This window comes from Parus major, chromosome 20 (assembly GCF_001522545.3).
Source record: "Parus major isolate Abel chromosome 20, Parus_major1.1, whole genome shotgun sequence".
NCBI classification, from domain to species: Eukaryota; Metazoa; Chordata; class Aves; order Passeriformes; family Paridae; genus Parus; species Parus major.
In genome coordinates this window covers 9,810,597-9,830,861 of record NC_031788.1, presented here as the reverse complement: position 1 = coordinate 9,830,861, position 20,265 = coordinate 9,810,597, and the positions used below count along the sequence as shown (strand labels likewise).

Sequence of the window (20,265 nt, the reverse complement as noted above, 5' to 3'; positions counted from 1 at the left end):
AGACAGAGATGATTGCCAGCAGAAGTGGCACTGAAAAAGGACATCCAACGTATCTCAACCCTTGCTCAACCTTCCCTCCCTCCTTAGAGAGCCCCAAGCCATTGGCACACCCAAGAAAGGCCCTGGCATTTCCAGGTTAAAGACTCACTTGTCCCCATGAAGCCTTTTTCCCCAGCACACAGGTGCACTTTGCATCCAGTAACACAAATGTCTTATAAAACAAGGAACTGTACATTCAAATACTTATGAACTTCCTTTTGTCAGAGAGTTTGGCACTCTCAGGCAGGCTTGCTTACCAATACATCTTTGTTTTAATACTTAACAGCTTTAACCTTGGCTGGGACTCACTGGAATTTTATTTTAGACAATCCAAAAATTCTACATGATCCTGATGAGAAAGAAATACAAGCTTCCCTCATCCAGCTGAATCTACCATCCCTTTCATAAAGGCAACATTCAAGCTGCAAACAGATGGCTAAAAGCAACACTTCCATGGTCTGAAGCAGCTCTTTGGCATTCCATGTTGCCAGGGCAGATGGGAAGTTGCATTAGCCAAAATGTAACCTCTTTATACATTTGCTCTTTTGCAAAGAGTTGTTCAGATATGTACATAACCAATCTATGGTTCTAATGAGTAGAAATGGGAAGCAGTCTCTGGTTTCATGGGAGACCATCTCTTTATGAGAGCCATGTCCCATTGCTTAAGAAGCCACATGGGAAGCAAGAGACTTCTCTGCATAAGTTCAGGAACAATCCCAGGACATTGAGGGGAAACCTCCCTGTTCTACATCAGCATCCCACCTTCTCATTCTCACACTCTGCTCCAGTAGGATGGCAAAGCTGTGGGCAGGGAAACCCAACCAGACAGAGGGAAACTCAACCAGAGAGCTGATCTGGCTGAGAAATAGCCCGACAAAATGCATGATTTTTTGCTACTTTGCTTGGAACAGTTTCTGCTTCTTTCTCAAGGCAGAGACACCAACAGCAGTGATGCCACCATTACACACTCAGGACAGGACACAACTAACACTGGTATCACCTTTCATTCTTGGAACAGTAATTCAAATGCTTTCACACAGAAATGGGATTTTGCAAAAGGTACCTGTAAGGGTTGTTGGGGTCTTTGGCATCGCAGACGTCGGCGTGGCCGTGGCAGACACAGCGGCCTCCAATGCTGATATCCTTGATGCTGTAGTAATACTGGAAAGCACAAGAAAAGCTGGTCATTACTGCTTTTACCAATTAGATTCATAACCATTCTACTCAACAGTCAGCAGGACTTTATCCAGTAAAATCATGTGTTGGGATATTTCCCTTACATTGTAGGCTGCAGTATCTGCCTGTGGTAAGATCCAGCACCTCTAACAGGGCCCATTAGCTATGAGTGGGGGGCTCCCAGCACAGCCAGAAAGCCACATGTGACACCAAGAGGCATCTCCCAGTTTCAAATTGTGGGTGTCTTCCCAAGCAGCCTCCAGCTCCAGCCACAGCAGCATCTGCTGCAGATGCCTTCAGCTTTAGGGGCTGCAAGACAGGAAAAAATCCCCACAGGCAACACCCAGGGTGTCCTCCCGCCAGAGGTGGCTTCCACAGCCCTCAAACAGTTCCACCTCACCAGCAGGAGGTATCAAGGCCTGCCTTACCCTCCTTGTGACCGTAGGGTCCCTCAGAGCTTTGCCCATCAGGTGCCCCAGCAGAGTGTTCGTCTGCAGGAAGCGCAGTCGGATGTTGGTGGCTTTGGTGAAATTCCGCAGGAGAGGAGAGTAGGAGAAGTTCATGGCTCCTGGGCGCCCGTTTACCAGAGAGACCACAATCTGTGAATGGGAGGAGGGAAAAGGCCAAGATGGATTGGGCACTGAGCAACCTGCTCTAGTAGAAGGTGTATCTGCTCATAGCAGCAAGCTGAACTGGATGGTTCCAACCCACACCATTCTGTGAATCTGTGAGAACAAAGCTGTGTAATCCTGTGGAGTGGGAGGAAATTAATCCCTCCCTCAAATGAAGCCAGTCATCCAGATGACTGGATCAGTTCTCTGTCAATCTCATTTGGTTTAACTGAATACTTTAAGTGGTACCCAACAATCAAGATGGAGCCTATTAACAGGAGTACCAACAGCCACAGAGTCACCCTGGAAAGCCCAGGGGGTGAAAACAGGCAGCTGCTCACCTCCCCATTTTCCAAAGGCACAATCCGGGAGTATTCGGTGGTGCAGATGGCATGGTCATCCCTGGTGACCCGATCCACAGTGTGCTGGCCAAACTTCTCAATGCAGTCCCTCTTGGAAGCTGTTCATCAACCAGAGATGAGAGCAGTCAGAGAAAAGGAACATTTCCCAGCCCTCTAGGGATTTTCCCACGCTGACCACAGGAGAGAGGGGTGTACAATCTCTGTTAAGCATTTACCACATAGAGATTGCTTTGTATCATTAACTCTGTCATGGCTAAATACATGTCCTCCACTAAGGGAGGGTGTCACTCTAACAGCAATAGGCAGAAAACCACCCAAATCACACCCCTGCAGTAAATGAGGAAGGTCAGAATAGCCACAGTACCTACTGCCACCCCCTGCAGAGAAACCCACCCCTTAACTTTGGAATTAAGCTCACATTTAACCAGCCTGAGATCTAACTCTGCTCTCAATCTGCTGTCTTGCTGGCAGTGGATTTGCTTCTCTGCTTCCACTGAAGTGCAGAAGGGCTCTTTGCTGCCAGGGCTCTGCTCCTCAGGTGGGAGCTGCACCATCATTTCGTGTGGTTCCCAAACTTCCTGGGTCAGTCCTGAAGCCAGCACAGAACCCACAACAGGAGCAACCACCAGCCACAGACACTGCAGGGACATCTCCCACCAGGCAGGGTGGACAAGCATCCTGTAAGCCATTGCTCTGCCTCTCCCAAATACTGCAGGTCCTCTCCTCACACCTTACTCTGAACTCTGCTCTTAAACCAATGCCACAAACCAGGAACGCCAAAGCCACCAAGAACCTTGGGGACAGCAAACGAGGGCTCCTGCCACTAAGTGGCAATGCAAGGCTGGATAAAGTCAGGGACCAGGCACTGCCAGGCAGCCACTCTGCTGGCTGGGTGACCTGCTTTGGGGACACTGAATGCCAAGACTTTCCTTGCAGCTACAGGAATGGCCTGGCTTCCCAGTATGACTGCTCCTGCAAGTCCAGCACGCTTGTCCCCAGGATGTGTGACATCCCTGTGCTGGCAGAGCCAACCAAACCACTTCTGGGGCAGCTCAGAGCCTGAGTGTGCAGGGTGGTGAGCACCTACCTACATCTACCCATGCAAAACCCTACACAGTGCCACTCTCAGGGACTGTTCCCTCAGAAAGAGCCTGGACAAAGGCTGCTGCTCCTTCCCACTCTCTTTTCACCTGTGCCAGGAGCTCACAGCAGAGCATGCGGAAATGAATGTCACTGCAGTGCTTCTGAGGGTATTTCCATGGGGAGAAAAAGGAAGAAAAGGCAGCCAACACAATCTCCTGCTCCTGCCAGCGCTGCTCAGCTCACACAGGAAACTGAAGGGGAAATGTTAAGCCAATTCACAGGAATAATCCTCCAAAATCTGTCTCAGTGTGCCTCCAGAAGGCAGGTTCCCCACTCCACATGCTGCATGGGTAGGCTGAGCCGAGCAGAATGAATAGCAAAGGGGGAGCAGAGAATTTCTGCCTCCCTGTCTTCACCTCTGGCTTGCACCCATCCACACCTTGTCTCCAGAATGTGGCCTTGCTCCAGGAAACACTGTTTTGGCAACAGCAAGAGCTCAGTTGCATCCACAGGAAGATGTGGAAATATTTAACATAAGGTCTCTGGCCGCCAAGGTTTGCTTCATCAGGTGCTTTTTTAAAAGCAATTTATTTTTAAAGCCCCAGGCAAGGAACCTGTCACCACTGGCTTGAGATGATTGATTTGCAGAGCACTGCCACAGCTGCATGGAGACAGGATGCTCAGCCCAAGGAGCTACTCAGGAAAACCAAAGAACTCCTCCAGTTACTGCAAAATCTGCACAACCATGTGAGCCAGAAGCTGGGCATTCTGAGCTAAAACAGAATAACCCACTGGCCTTAAACTCTAGCAGTGCTTTAAGGAAACAGACATGGACAGAACCTCACCCAGCAGTCACTTCTCCCTCCTCCCACAGAGCTAAGCCCAAAAGCACCTTGGCACCTCCTGTGATGAGCAGCTCGAGGGACAGTGCCACTGTGTCACTCCTGGCAAGGCTCACTGGCAGCTCTGCAGAAACCCTGCATTTCTGCCAGCTGCTTCTGACCCCGGTAACCCTGGCAGTGTTTTATTAGACCACCTACAGAATTCCCCGCGATAAGAATAAACCTCCGCAGAGAACGTCTTGTGCTCGCAAATCTGGCAGGTTTTGGAGCAGCCACCTCTTTATTTCCATGGGAATGTTGCACTGCACTGTGTCACTGCATGTCACTTCTCCAGGGGAGTGGTAACAGGGCCTGATGCTTTGGGAGGGGACTCCAGATGTTGCAGCAATGCCACTGCACACAGGAACATGCCAGTGGGGCCAGAGCTCCCTGTGCAGCTCCAGACCATGCAGGAACACAATTGTAATGGGCCCCAAGAGAGGCTTCAGAGCTGGCAGAGAAATTCTCAAAGACAGAAAAAAGCAAAGCAGGAATCTGACAGCAGTAACTCCCTACTAGCATACAGCAGAGAGAAAAACATCCACCCCAGAGGGGAGCTACCACGCTAAGGCAACACCGTGCTAATGTGCTGCAGCTCTTTCTTGCACTAGAAGAGGCCAGAAATCCAAAGCACAGCCTGACAGGTAAGCCAGAAATACGAGCCTTTAGGGACAGCCCAGGGCAAGGCTCTGAGTGCTCCCAAGTCCTTTCTTGCCAGGTTTTAAGCTCTGGCTGTAGATCTTAACTCACATCTTCTCCCAATTACTGCTGCTGCTTCTGGGAGGAGCTGGTGGTTAACAAGTTCCTCGGTATCCGGCTACCCCACACACCCTCTGGGAGAAGAGTTTTGTAGAACCAGCTGTTTCTTAAGGTTTTAATCAGAGGACTGGGAAGCCAAATGCACAGACTGGATCTCCTTTCCAGCCAGCTGTCTCTGATCCCACCTTGCACAGCAGCAGGACAGCAGTTCCCTGCCCTGTGCAGGCTGGATCCAATCTCCGGTGCTGATAAGCACATGGGAATGTTTTCTGCATCCAGACTTTTCTGTGATAGCAGCCACTTGGAAGTGAGCTGCTGCTTGGCTTCTGGAGGAGCTAAATACAGCCTGGGATGGTACAGGGGAGAGACAGAAAGAAGAGGGCAGGGAGGAGATAAGAAATCTCACCTTCAGACCTAGACCAACAACACCCAAGTGTGGAAACTGTTGTTTGGCATCTCCATAGAGGTCATGATTGTTCAAAAAAACACATTCAGTACCAGAGAGCATTCTCCTGTCCTGAGGAGCATTTTACCTTCAATTCTTGCAGCCTTACTGGGCAGATGAAACAGAAGCCATGTGCTGCATCACAGCAATGACACAGGAACAGCTCCAAACCCAACCCTGCATTTGCACAGTTATCTTCACCACAGCCAAGGTACCTGGCACTGAGCTGCAGCCCCCTGTCATACTCACAGGCAAAATACTGCCAGGGCTCGTAGGTGAGGCCAAAATCAGTTGATCGCTCCAACACCCAGAGGTCAGGACGAGGGGAATTGGCAAACTTGATCAGGACATACGCTACGTGGAAGAGCTGAAAGAAAGGAACACAGAGTTAGTTGGCTGTTTGAGGCATCCTGAAAAGCAGAGAGAACTTCACAGGATCCAAGTGGAATAAATGAGCTGGCACTTTGCAGCCCCTGCTGCTCACAAGCAGCCTGTGGAGCAAAATCCTCCATATCTAAAGGGATGGAGATATGACACAGCTGCTGCAGAGAGGCAGATTAGGGAGCTCAGCTCCCACTGAATGCAAACACAGCTCAGACTTTGTGGCTACAGGCTGAACTCAGGTTGTGCTTAGCCTGAGCAGGCTGCATTACAAACCAGCTACAATGCTGCCCTGGGGACCTGGCTTTTGGGCTGTTCTTGGGGTAACAGGTGATGCACTGGCCTGCCAGCCAGGGAACATCCAACTGCACCTTGCACATGGTACCACAAAATCCTTCTCTCTGTTTTTTTAAGGCATTCCACATATCAGCACTGCTTCACCAACACAACCTGCGTTTTGAAGCCTGTTCCAGAAAAAGCTCAGCACAGCTCCTCTTCCCCAGGTGCCACAAGGAGAGGAGAGCAGGAGACCCACTTGGCTCCAGCACAGCTCCAACACCGGGCTGCTCACATTTGTCTGGACACTGACATGTGCACACACACTCCTGCCAAGTATAAAATAAACCCAGTCTTTAAAGAGCTACAATGTCAGTGCTAGAGAGAAACAAAAGCCCCAGCAGAATTTCCCTTCCCCGGCTGGCACAGGCTCGCTCCAAGAATCCCCACTCCATCATCCTGTCACAAAGTGATATTTAAAGGCAAATAAAGTTCTCTTATCAGAGGAAATTCCTAATGTCAAAAACAACCCAAAAGGGAGTTTAGTGCTTGCAAGGCAGAGATTTATAGCTCAGGAGTCCCTCCTCAAGCAGAGCTGGGACTGAATGAGCATACAACCCCCTGAAGACTGACAAGTGTCCAGAGGGACATTTCTGCAAGGGGAGGAGAAGGACGGCTCCGTGCCCATCTCAGCCATGCAGGAGAGCCAGAACAGCAGCCAGGACCTCAGCCCTGTCCTGGCCACACGCATTGCTGAGCCACAGGACATACATTAATAATAACTGTCTCCAAAACAGCCCTGACAATCCACACACTGGCCAAGTAAAGGGCAAAAGCAACAAAAAGGTATTTAAATCTACTAAGCCATCTAAAAAGCACAGATCTCGCTGGGGTCAGTCAGACAAGGGGTGCAGGTGCTGGTGTGTAGATATGGAGCAAGGGGATGTGGGCAGCCCTGAGGACTGGCACCAGCTCAGTTCCCCCCTCAGCAGGACATTCAGGCAAAAACCTCCTCAGGACACCCCCAAAGGCTCCTCTGACTCTGGGGCAGCCACTCCTCCACTTACCAGGGGATTGGTCTGGTTCCTACTGCAGGCTGGTAACACCTGAACACACACCTGGGTGTAGACTAAGGGGGCTTGAGAGAGATGCTCAGGGAAAAGTGAACCAGATCCAGCTGGGAAATCCACATGAACATCAAGCACAGCAGGTCAGAGGCTGTTCTCAAGCTCGGAATGGGCAGGAGGGTGATTTATCACCACTCTGAGGGTTTGCACTGCTAAGGATTGGTGCCATCCAGATAAAGAAACCAAAGCGGTCACCAGCTCAGTTCTCTGCTGCCAGAAGACTTTCAAGCCCAGCCAAGGGGGAAACAGGCATCCTTTTCAAAAGCTGAGGGAAAACAGACCTCCATGCTGTCCTAGCTCCCCTCTGCAACATACATGTTGTCAAGGCATGCAAGATCAAGCTTTTTTCGAGGAGCAGTTTTTTCTGCCTGCTTACCCTCTCAGCAGAGCTGTTATTTGATAGTGAAGCCCAAGAGGCTTCAGCTCAGGCAGCTTTCTCTGCAGGACCAGTTCTCACAGCTCAACATCTGCCTCTTGGCATGGGAACAGGGCTGAACACCAGCTTATGATGCTACACCTTCCCTCTACTCTAAACCCTCCTCCAGCTTTATTCTGCAGGGAATAAATTAATTCTTCTGCTGGAATCTAGCACTGCCTGTAGCTGGACAAAATTCCCTGTGGCTCATAAATACCTGTACATGTTCTGGCCTCAGGCAGAGGGAATTCTCTGCTCTGAATGAACAGCAACCACAAACACAAATTTAGAAATGTGAGGTGGATCGCTCTCTTCTGCCTTCTTTTTGCAAAGCCAGTAATGAATTTATTGCCAGTAAATCCCATGGAATTTCTAGGGGGTCCTCCTCTTTGTTCAGCTTTATACTGGAACAAAGTGTTCCTAATGAAATGTCCTGGAGTCCAACTCCTCACGTGCTTCTGGTTCTCAGAAGTCCCCTCCCTCTGGAGAGCATGGATTACCACACAGGCAAATTGGTGCAGCTTTTGCCCAAACAGTGAAATCTGACACAAAACCAAGCCTCGGGCTCAGTGATTCACAAAGTGAAAACAACAGCCAGAAGAAAACCTCAGTGCTGCTGGTTGCAAGCTCTGGTGTAAATGGCTCTGGGGCAGGGAAGGGCAGCCACAGGCTCCTGACCCCTCTGAGCCCTCTCTGGCTGACAGGAGGAGATGGAGGTGGTCTCAGTGCATTTTAAGTCATGGGACACACAAAACACACACTGGGAACTGTGGATAAAACTGTCCATACTTGCTGGAAGCTCTCTGACAGGTCAGTCCCAGCCCCTCTGGCAGGGTCAGGTGGGCACAACCAGGGCTAGCACACCTTTTATCTTCTATTCCTGCTTTTCACAGGAAAACACAAGAACCTCTGGGTTCTTGCTGGATGTGTCTGGATCATCTGCAATACCTCAGCTGGAAGACAGGGCAGATATTTGCTCTCAAAGCCAAACACAAATCCTTTCCCCATACCCAAATCCATCTGTAGCACTGCTGTTACTGCTGCTGAATTTTATTCCAGTTGTGACCGCAGTCTTGGGATACAAATAAGCCAAACACTGCAGAACCACTCCCCTTCCAGCATGGAAGGGTCATGCTTAATGGAGCACAGAAAATATTCAGGAGTCTGTGACCACAGTGACCCCAAACCTGGAACAAGACCCATGTCCTGGTATTCAGGGGAATTTTTGTCCAGTCTGGCGAGTCCCCTGCCCCTCCATCCAACATCCTTATCTGGCAGAGTATCACAGCCTGGCCAGAAAAAAATAACAGCAAATTGCCTGTTTCCAGCGCATCTGCTGAGAAAACTCAGATGCAAAGATGGAGCGGTAGCTCTAAAAATAGAGCTGGCAGAAAAGACAGACTTTTCATTCCATGTTTAGCTCCAGTACAGTTCTGCCCAACCAATACTGCAAGGGAAATGGTTGGGGTTTTTTTTGTTTTTTTTTCTTCCCAAAGCCTTTATTTAGCTCCCATTATCAGTCAGATGAATAAAAACCTCTATGCTCCCAGCCACTTTGGACAATTTTTTTCCCTTTTCATGGAGAAAAGAGGTGAAACACCAGACTTGATGCTCACACTTGTCTCCAGGCAGGCAGATCCCTTATTGTCCCTACCTCTGAAAACATGCCAGATACAGCTCAACCTTTGACCAGCCTCTGGAATTTCATAAAACGACCTTCCAGCCAGGAAATTCTGACACTACTTTAATTAGCAACCAGATTTCTTTGAAAATAGTAACATCTCTACATGTAGCTGATGTTGCTGTTAGTGGTTTTGAAGCAAGTTTCCTTAGTAACAATCACTTGCAGCTGCCCCAGTGCCTGGAAGGATGGAGCCAGGAGGAGAAGATGGACATAGAGGAAATGCCTCTATGTCCCACACTCCATGCATTTGTGTCTTTAGATGGTGGGCAGATTTATCCAGCTAAAATACCACTAAAATACCACTCAAATATAATCCTGATTACTGCCCAGTGTGACAGTACAAAGACTTAAAGAGTGACAACAGATTCCAGAGAGTCAAGAGAAACTCAGCTGCTTTTAGAGCAACACGTTCTCTGTCCATTTGTTCACCCATCCTTCAGTGTAAGCAGCACATGACGGCAAACCTACACATTTCTTCTCTATTCCTTTCCTCAAGACACTGATTTCACTTCTCCTGCCTGGGAGGTACATGTGGGAAGAAGACAACAAGCTGGACCAGGTTTGTGTCTGGTGTTGATTTGCTGAGGGAGTTCTGGGGAAGTCTCACTGACACTCCAAGGCACCTCAGAGCCATGCAGAAATATTCAATAAGCAAAACACATCTTCACATTGTTGTAATATTGACAATTACATTTTCACCAGCAGCAAGAGGGGCTCTTTTTGGTTCTGGGATTAAGAGGTCTGAGCAGGCTGTGCTGGCTGGGAGCTAAACCCAGCTCTGCTCCCAGCCCCAGACCCCGCAGGAGGAGTTTATACAATAAACCACTCGCTAACTTTCCGCAGGATGGATTTATTACCTTTGGCATTGACTTATGAAAAGAGCACCATGGAAAAACAAAGCAGTTCAGCACTGCTCCATACCCCTGCAGAGTGTGTGTGGATACAGCACTGCTCATCCCAGCTTGGGATTTCCCAGGAGGATGGGATGGAGCTGCTGGGCAGGTACAGATCAACGCCAGGACATGGCAATAACTCCCACTGCTCAGGGACACATGAGGCCTCCTGGACACACACAGCAAAGGGCTTCAAGACACCCTCAGCAAGCACCTGCAGCATCCTGGGGCATTCAGGACCCCTGTCTGGGTCACTGCACAGCAGCTCCAGACATGCAAAACCTAGAAGCAGGGAAAGTAAAAAAGAACTGCTATGGACAGTGTGGGGAAGGGTTAATTTATTTTTCCCCACTTTCAAAAATCAAATTATTTTACTCCCTCCTAAGCCCATCCATCCCCCAGGCACTGCCTGGTCCATCACTGTAGCCACAAGCCCACCTGGAAAACATGGAGATGTCGGAGCCTGGATGGGGTTATCAACCCATGGTGCCAGGAAAAAACAGCTCTGGGATCACAGGTCACCTCTGTCCACAGCCCAGGCGAGTGGCTGCTCAGCTGCCACCAACAACAGCCTGGGAAATGCTCGGCAGCGCTGGCACCGCATCACTGGCAGCAGCTACAGCTAATAAGGGGACTTTTTGTGCACCTTTAATCCCCACAAACAAATATACAGGAGGTGGAAAAGCCCTGGAGAGGAAGAGAGCTTCTGACTCGCTTTGAATTTCTCTAGGTCAGTGATCTGCCCCTTTTTGCATCCTTTGCCTGTAATCATTTATTCTCATGCAAGCAGTGAATTTACTCATTAACAACTGACTGTCCCCCTGCTGAGCCTCTGCAGTCCTACAGCAGATTTATTTCTCCCCAGCCCATCCATCAAAATCCTTTAATAAAATCTCTCATATTTAGTTTGTGCTTACTTTTTATTTTCAGTCACACAAGAACTACTTCAACCCTTCCAGACAGCAAACAAAGGTGCTTCTCCTCCAAGTGGGCACGGCTCTTTATTCAATCATTTTTTTTATAAAATACTCAAGTGCCTGAGAGCAAACAAACCCCACATATAAAAGCACAAAAGTCAGTGTTTGAAAGAGGGGTGTGCACTGAAATATGCTTCGTCCCCATCTTGCTCTTTTCCTCACAGCAACTCTCGGCTTGCTCTTGTATGTCTGTGTCTCAAATTCACACTCCTAAAAATTATGTTTTTCCAAGTTATTCAGGGAGGATTACAGGGTTCTGAATGAGAAGGTTCCCTATGCTTGTATCTCAAGATTTTGACAGCCAGGCTTTAGAAACAACCACTCATCCCTTTCACCACAGGGGAAGGACAGAGGTGCCAAGTAGCAGCTATTAAACACCTCGGTAGGGCTGGGAAGAGAGGTGAGCACTGAGACTCAATTTTACACCAACCTGTTTTCAAGTTTTTCTCTCAAAACTCTGGCCTTTTATTGAGAGAGATCAAAGCAGACACTCTCCATGAAACCATAGATTCAGAGCTACCAGTCAGCATGAAACCTGCTCAATGTCATAACAAGCAGCAGCAACCCAATATGTTATGATGTTGTTTTCTAAACAACGCCTGTTCCCTTCCTAAGCAGCTTGGCTTAGGTGAACAGCTGATGGAGCATTTTCCACAAAGGATTTTTTTTTCTTTAAACACCACTTCTGAGAAGGATTTGGCTCGTCCACCGATTTTACACACAGCACTGCTTTATCTTCACAGCATCCTCCTGCGCAAGTTGTCCTTCCCCTGCCAGTGCCACACACACCTCCTGCCAAAAATCCTTGGGGGACTAAATCTGCAGCACTTGGCACACGGCAGAGCAGAGCCATGGCTTGTGGCCTGCACAGTGCTGAAGATCTGGACAGCCAAGGTTTGGAGATGACAGGGCAGCAGTAAGAGCCTGATTCTCAGTGGGTTCAGCCAGCTGGCACTTAAGGGGAGGCACAGAGGAACATCCTGTTAAATCCCTGCCTGCCTGCAGCTGCAAACAGCAAACTCAGCTACAGGTGCAGTGCCCAGGGATGCTGACACACCAACCTGTACATGGGCCAACACAAGCCTGTGCTTAAACCCCAGCAAATGGAGTCCCTTCTGAATTTGGATCAACCCTTTGTGTGTGTCCAACAGCCACCCAAAGGTCACTGCAGCCAGAACTGGGTAACCAGAGGCATCACAGCACAGCAAAACTGGTCAGGACAGGGGGATGGCTGGAATTCCTTGGGATGAGGCTTCAGTCACTTACAGGGAAGGACTTTGCCCACTCTAGCCTCTCACTGTGCAGTAGGAGACTCCCTGCCACTTGACTAAGATGGCCTTTGCAACTTTCTAGGTTGCTGGGCAAAGTGTCAAGTAACCCATTAGACTTAAATATTTGTCTTTTAGCCCAAACTTGAGCTACCACATCCTCAGGGAATGGCTAAGTGGACTCCCTGTCCTTGGGCACCCTGTAAAGGGGTACAAGCACTGGTCTGCAAGGCCAGTTCAGCCCAGGAGTGAGTGAGGCTAGAGAATGCAGAGAGGGTCAGGTGCCCCCACCACAAGGACTCCCACCCTCTCCACTTGCTTTAATCCTCCTGCAAACACCACCAGAAACCCAGCACAGAGGTGGCTGTAAAGAGGCCCTTAAAACTTCCTGCTGCTGCAGAGATAAGACACTATAACTACATTCAGGATTTCAGGTTCTCAGACTATTTACCTTGAGGTGTCAATTGTCCTTGATGGTTAAACGCTTCTAGGAAACTTCTGGGAATGTGTGGGTATTTATTTTTTTTTCTTTTAGGAGTGGTGTGCTCTGGGAAAATATGTGAATTAATAATTAGCTGGCAGGATTAGTGGTAGTTCATACCAGGGTCTTCCTCCCAGGAAAATATAGTATTACAGAGAAGAGGGATAAAGAAAAAAAATGAGTCAAAGGGAAAAAAAAAACCTCTTTTAGAGAGACACAAAGTGCCCTGATGGCTCTCACTGTGAAGAATCATGTGTTTGTGCTGTGCTGTCCAACGTGCAGAAGTGAAAAAGCCAAAGTTCCTGCAAGCAGCTTCATGCAGACAGGTGAGCAATAAGCAGGTGTCCCAGGAAGACTTGGTATTCTAGAGGAATTTAACTGGAACTCACTCAAATACAGCCAGTTAAATAAATCCAGCCACCTACTTCATGAGAGAGAAAAAAACACACGGGTTCTCAAGGCTGATTTTCAAAGGGCCTTGGGTCCACTGCCTTTATTATTCTCTCTTACACTAAAAGGAGCTTGAGACTAATTTTAGCAAAATGAAAACTGTACCATAGCAGAAACTCTTGCAATCCCAGAACACACAGAAAAAAAGCGTGCCTTCCTATACATATAAAAAGCTGGGAATTCCAGCTTGCTAAAACTAACCAGTGTGCCTGCAGCCTACATCTGAAATTACTAAGAAAAAGCCTGACTTGAGTGATATCATCTGACTGCAGTTATTAGAGACTGTGAGAAGCAGAGTCTCTTCAGGGAGCTGTCACTCCACACACAGGGAGAGTAGGTTTTTTTGTAACTAATGGGAAAGAACTGACTCAGCTTTTAATGCCAGACAGACTTTGAAAGGAAATAAACAGATCTCCTTGGAGTGCCCCATTCTACACAAATTCTGGCAAATTCTACACAAGGAGCACAGCTCTGTCCTGGGAGGAGATGACGAGTCCCTGTGCCCAGGATAAAGGGCTCAGTACCTCACACACAGCTCCAGCATGGCACTGACCCAGAAATTAACCTTTTAAATTCATCTGAGTCATCCTCCAATGCCCCTGTTCACATGGACAACACTCCTCCAGCAGCTGACCCCAGCGCTGCCTTTGCTCAGGGAACAATCTCACACCTGTATTTCAAGGACATCAGCTGGGTGCTTTGTGAAGAAGACTCGAACAACAGATAGGAAATGTGAAGGAGAGGATGGCACTGCCACAGCCTCTCCCCACGTGGCTAAAAAATCCTGATCTATACAGCAGTTCTTGGGGAGAAAGTCCAGATTTAGAGACAAACCTATCCCTCTTCTCTTCCCCAGTGACTGGCCATCGCTGCACAGCTGGGAGGAGAGCCCAGCTCAGGCCCTTCCTTACAGCCAAACTGTCCCAGCAGCTGTAGGTATTGTCTGTAAGGCCTCCCTGGGCATCTGCTGCTGGGTCAGAGAGGAATGGGCTCCAAGTCAAGAGTTGTAATAGTTCTAGTAACGACAGCCGTGCCTGGTACCTCCTGTTTATCAATGTGCAGTTTAACAGGGTAGAAACTATGACCTTGAGCAAAAGGAAAAGAATTCCATTAAAAGCCCATGTTCATTCCTCTACCTGCCAATGACATCACCAGCATGAGAGGATTTCACCCAGAGTTCATCAGTCACTGCTACTCATCTTTCTCATTTCCTCGGAGAATAATTTAACAGCTCTGGGTTAATTTGGTTTAAGCGTTCCCGCAGCTGCCTGCGTGCTGACACACAGGGAACAGTGTCCACAGTCATGGATTGTTTGCTTTTAAAACATATAGGAGGAATCCGTGACTTTGGCAGCGAATGTGATGAGACCAAGCCATTAAAGCGTGGCACATTCCAGAGCCAGATGTATGGGCACAGCTGTGACAGAGCGCAGGCCCACGCCCGTCACAGCCTCTGGTGTGCTCAGGTCTTCTCCTCCTCCTCCCTGAGCCTGCCTGGGAGGAGGCACAGGGGCTCTTCTTCTCACACCTCCTCCAATTCCCATTCCAATTCCCATTCTAACAAGCCACCACAAGCCTGCGAAGTGCAAGCCATTCGTGTGCCCTTATAAATAAAGTCCAGGCGAAGCCTCGATGGATTTGCAAGCGCAGCTGCCTCCCCCAAACTGAAGCTCCCACACAACCAAGCAGGAATTTCAGCCTGGCCAAAATTCCTCAGTTTCCTCCAAACAGCTACTCACTAAAAAATCTGGTCTGACCTCTCATACCACTTCATTTCTTCAGCTCTGCAATTAAGAAGTGGCACAGCCAGGACATTTTTGCACCATTTCTGTGTGGAAGCAGCGTGGGCTGCTGAGGATTTGGGAGTAGTGAGGCAAATTTGTGTGGCAGATTGTGTGGCACCTACACTGTACTGCTGATGTCTAAACTTATCAAACCCTGTCTGTGGGTAAATTACACCCCAATAAAGATTGGGAGCCTACAAATATGGAAGCCCTGAAGACATCTCAAGCCAAGCAAAGAAATTGGCAGTCAGAAAGGAGCCTGCCTGGTTCTCAGTTTGGGTTTAACCTGAGAACAGAGGTCCTGAAAGATGTAATACTCAGCAATTTTCAAAACCATCCTTCAAGGAAAGATTTTTGTTTGAACATGTCTTAAACTCCCTGGAGCCAGTGTGACCCTGCAAGCAGTTCCTGTAGCTCACTGTATCTCCCCATCACCACTCTGCCTTCAACACCTCCCAAACCCAGGCATTTAGAGAGAAACCTGCAATGCAGACAGGAAGGAGACCTCTCTCCAAGGGTTAGCAAAACCCTAATGATAGAACACCAACTTCCCAACAAGATGGGGTGGGAGGGTGCAAAATCAAGACAAAATGCACAGTGATGAATTCCTCCTCATTGTAGAAGTGTCAGATATCACAAGACAGATTAGTGGAAAAAGAATGCAGGGGAGGAAAAGCTGAGGAGGGCACATAAGAAACCTTTTGATTTAGGCCAGGTATTAAGAGCAAAATCCTTTAAATGGACCAATATAAAAAAAAAAAATAGCAGTAATAGATACGATGTCAGACAACTCCGAACATAATGAACTTGTATCTAACAGGTGGTCCCAGCTAAACTAAAAGCTGTCTCAGGTACCTCACAAGCCAAGTCTCTGCAGAGTAGTTGGTGGGAAAAGTAATCATCCTGAGTGGCCAAAAGTTCAAATTTCCTTGAACTTTCCAGTCTGCCAGCTCACCCATATTCTCTGAAGCACATTATCTCTGCTTGCAGGGTATAGTCCAGCCTTTCATTGTTGTCTTATCTCCAGCCTCTTCCTGCCCCAGCTTCAAAAAGAACATAGAGCATCACAGAACAATATGAATGAACTAAAAAAAACCCCATATATATATATATATATATATATACACCAGCCCAAAATCTTTGTCAGCCTGGCTACCCAGCACATTTGGAGAGGCAGGAGGGGGTTTTGCATAAAGAGATGAGAAGAAATCATTTCTCCTGGCTGATGAGGACAGGGTATGAAATTCCCTGAAGCAACCTATTTGCAGCCCATCAGTAATCTCAAGCTAGGCAGCATCCACTGGGATCACAGGAGCAGGGATAAAGGCAAACACATCTCAGCTATGTTTGTGCCAGGAACATAAACTATGGTCCATTCTTGGTATGATGGACAAAGCGGCTTATCTACAATTCACACTGCAAACTTTTTGGACAACAACCCTGTAAGCAGTTGATTCCTGCAGTTGTATTTGTAAGAGTGCACTGAGAAGCGTTTCCCAGAAGCTGGAGAAAACAACCTTCTCTTCTGGCTGAGGAGAACATGTCCCAAAGAAGACCTTTTCCTTGGACAACATCCATGCATGACTACTGTGAGAAATCCCCACACGTCAGACCAGCAAGACAGCTCCCAGGTGGTGGGCAGCCCTCTCCTGATGGCACAGCAGGATCCACACATCTGCCCAGACCCACAAGAGCAGTCAGGCATCCATGGGATGCCCCCAAAACACACCTGAATTGAGCCTCTCTACAATGTCCAGGACAACAGGTCCTGCAGCTCTTCTCATCCGCCAGTTTAAGAAAAAAAACTACCACAAAGACAAAACACAAAAACAAACCAAAAAGCCCCAAACTCCCTGGTACCAGCACCTCCCACACAGTCCAGGGCTTGTGAGTAACAGTCATGTCAGATCCCAGGCTGCTGCTGTGGGATTTTTGCACAAACCTATCAGCCCAGGAAGAGCACGGTTATGACACCAGAGGCTCCACTGGAAACCAACATAATCTCCCGAGATAAGGCTTGTCTGTGGTGAAAGGAAACTGGCTGCTTTGTTTTAAAGCAGAGCTCCCTCCTAAGCACCCTTCTGCATCTCCTCCCAGCCCTGTGGGTCAGCACTGGAGCCCAGGAATAAATCACTGGGGTGGGCTCTGGGCCAGCACAGCCAGCAGCAGGGAGAGCTGTGGTCTTCTGTGGAGCAGCCCCCCCTGGGACCCCCCTAATTGGCCCTTTAGACTCGCTTCACATTCCCAAAAGAGGCCACTGTGCCCCAGCACTATTTGCTCATTGAAGGAGCAAACCCGGGAGCCCCATCCATCAAAAACTGATGCTAACGAAGAGCAGGAACCAATTAACAATCCCCCAGCTGACTCATCAGGGGTTCCTGAATCCTGGATGTGCTGCAGGGTCTTCACCTACTCTGACTCACTAAAAGTCTCTTAAAAAGCAGCTTTGAGGTCATCCAGGCTATTCATGTTTCTATTTTTAGGGCTCCAAATTATGTCGGGATATCTGGGAAGACATCACAGCTTTAGTCCCATTCCCACAGAGTTCAAGTCCAAATTGCTCACCAACTCATTTTATCCTCAAGGGTTTTTTTCTTAATGCTTGGCTTATACCCTCCTGCTTCCATTGGTATTTTAATTAGTTTTTTTTAAAATCTCATTAAACATTATTTTAAAGTGAAAATATGCTGCAGTTTTTGTTGTCATAGCAGATATTTTATAGCATTTCCCATATTGGGAATAAAGGTCTAGAACATCCAAAAAGTCCCATCCTGCTTTTCCCATTTGATTTGGGCTGTTGCCACAGAAAATGTGAGAAACAAAAGGAATGGAATCATTTTTAAAGGTACATAGGCAGGAGAGAACCTAAATCACAACAGGTGATTCAGGCTGCGGGTTAGGCTTTGTAGAGATGGAAACTACAACACCAACAGTTGTGTTACAGGGGGTAACCCCCAACATTCCCATATGGATACCTGTGCCTCCTTGCAGTCCCCAGAGCACACATGGGCTGCATGCCAGCTGCCCACCCCAGGTGCAGAACAGGAATCCCAGCAGAGACCCAGGAGAATTCCCAACCCTGTGAATCAACCACCTTCCCCACCCACTGGGCTGCTCCTTCATTTCCTGTCCAAGAAATACTTCAGTTCTATTTTCCTGCTCGGCTCTTTTAGTCATCTCAGCTCCCAGTTGGGGCTCATGCTGGCTCATACTCCTTTGAATTTTAATCAGCCCACAGCATTTTTGTTATTTTTTCCCTTCACGCTACGAATTATCATCTACAACATCAACTTCTGCTGTCCTGCTCCCAGGACTCCTTCATGGATGCACCCTGATTACAACAGCACTGCCATGACTTAGGTCATGGGCTGCTGATACCAACAGTGACGGCTCCCATCTCCATCTTTCCCAAGAAAATCCCCTCATACCTGGACACTGTCACAGCTGTCCCTGCCATCACCATCCCTTAGCACCTCCAAGCTGGATGCAGTGACTACAAACAGAAACTTGCAGATGCCCAGATTTATCTGTTCTAATCCCATACACCCTCTTTACCGAAGAGGAAAGTGCATGCCAAACCTTGGCAACTTAAATGTGACAACTTAACTACCTAACATTAGCTGGAATGAGTGCTGGATGATATCCTGAAATTCTCAAATTTGTGGAAGTGCCCAGGCCATGCTGGCCAAACCACTAGAAGAAAGCTGGAGCATCCTTCCTAGGACCAAAGCCAATGCTGGCAGTGGATGGAGTAATCCACAAAGCTGGAATTTACCCCTCCTCCTCTTAATCCAAAATAGTCCCACTCCTGGCTCATCAGGCTCAACCCAGAACTCAACTGCTTTGGGGTCAGATGAGGAGAAGGGAATTGTAGGAGTTTTATGTGTTGGCTTTAAGTGGCAGCGCTGAAAAGCTAATGCAAAGGGGCTGCTAAAGATTGCTGCTGATTCCTGCTGTGGGGCTTGGTTCTGAGGGCAGAACCAGACACTTGGTTATGGAATCTATAATCCAATGAAGTGACTGTGCAGAGCCTGGGGACAGCTGAATCCCTGCCCCGTCCATCACACCAGCACTGGCCCCCACAGCAGCCGCCGGGGCTGCTGCCCAGGGAACAAACCACATTAACTCACTTGTCCACAGCATATTATGTTGTGAAATATTTATTGCCTCCCTGATCAGAAGAAAGAAACATTTCTCTCTTGGACATAATGAAGAACACATTTCTAGCACTTAACAGCTGGAAGCTGGAAAGGTGGCCAAAGAAAATCCCTAACTATTTTTTTCCCCTCTTTAAAGTAAGCATCTGGAAAACTAATTCCTGGGGAAGAGGAACCTTCCTAAATCAATCCAAGGAAAGAGTCAAACTTGGTCAGAATTTACAGGCAGGAGCTGATAATATCATATTGTGAGTGTGATATCAATAACATGGTTTTTGTCTGCCCCTGTCAGCTTGACTCCAAGAGAGGCTGTTTTTATTTAATGAAATGCAGCAACTCACACTGGCAGAGATTTTCAGTATGGTTTTGATCAGCCACTGAAATATCAGGGAGTTGTTTAATCTCCACCCCACAGTTATGGATACAGCATAAACAGGGGCTCAGCTTCAGCTGATACACTCTGAGTGATGCTGACATGTCCCTGATCCCCTGGGATGACAAGTGAGGTCCCTCCACTTCCTCAGCTTCAAACTGTCCCTGGGACCAACTCCTCCAGCCTGTGTCAGCATGAATGCAGGGAATAAGAGCTGGCACACGTGCTTGCAAGAGAAACACTCCTTTGCCAGCCCAGAGCCTCACACTAACCCTTCCAAAGGATGAGAGGATCCCTATTCCTCTCCTTGCACTGTTAACACTATTCATCCCCACACCCTGAGCGCACCTCAAGGTCTGAAGGCAGTCACTGATGATGCTGCAGGGCTACACACTATCTGCTAAGGAAGGCCTGTGCCAGGGCTGAATCACCACCCAAAGCTGATGCCAGGCTGCCCAAATCTGCCTCTGCTCCAGGCTACAGACGGTCCTGCTGGCTGGGCAGGTCAGTGCTCCTTGTCCCCACACCTCAGCAGATCCCTGCCCTGGATACACTGAGTGCTCTTCCCAGAAGCACAAGCAGCTGACAAGAACAAAAATGCTCCACTTTGGATGAGATGCCTGGGAAAATGTTTCTCCTCTAA

General features: G+C 48.2%; 1 protein-coding gene across 1 annotated transcript in view; it reads right to left on the bottom strand.

Moving 5' to 3' along the window:
* The window catches only part of LAMA5 (laminin subunit alpha 5), an 85,557-nt gene that overhangs the window by 42,655 nt on the left and 22,637 nt on the right, over positions 1–20,265 (bottom strand). The window contains exons 3-6 of the mRNA XM_015647572.1: positions 5,606–5,723; positions 2,168–2,286; positions 1,644–1,814; positions 1,103–1,200 (exon numbers count right to left, since the gene is read on the bottom strand). Of these exons, the coding sequence (XP_015503058.1) occupies positions 1,103–1,200; positions 1,644–1,814; positions 2,168–2,286; positions 5,606–5,723 (506 nt within the window). The remainder of the gene's footprint in view (positions 1–1,102; positions 1,201–1,643; positions 1,815–2,167; positions 2,287–5,605; positions 5,724–20,265) is intronic.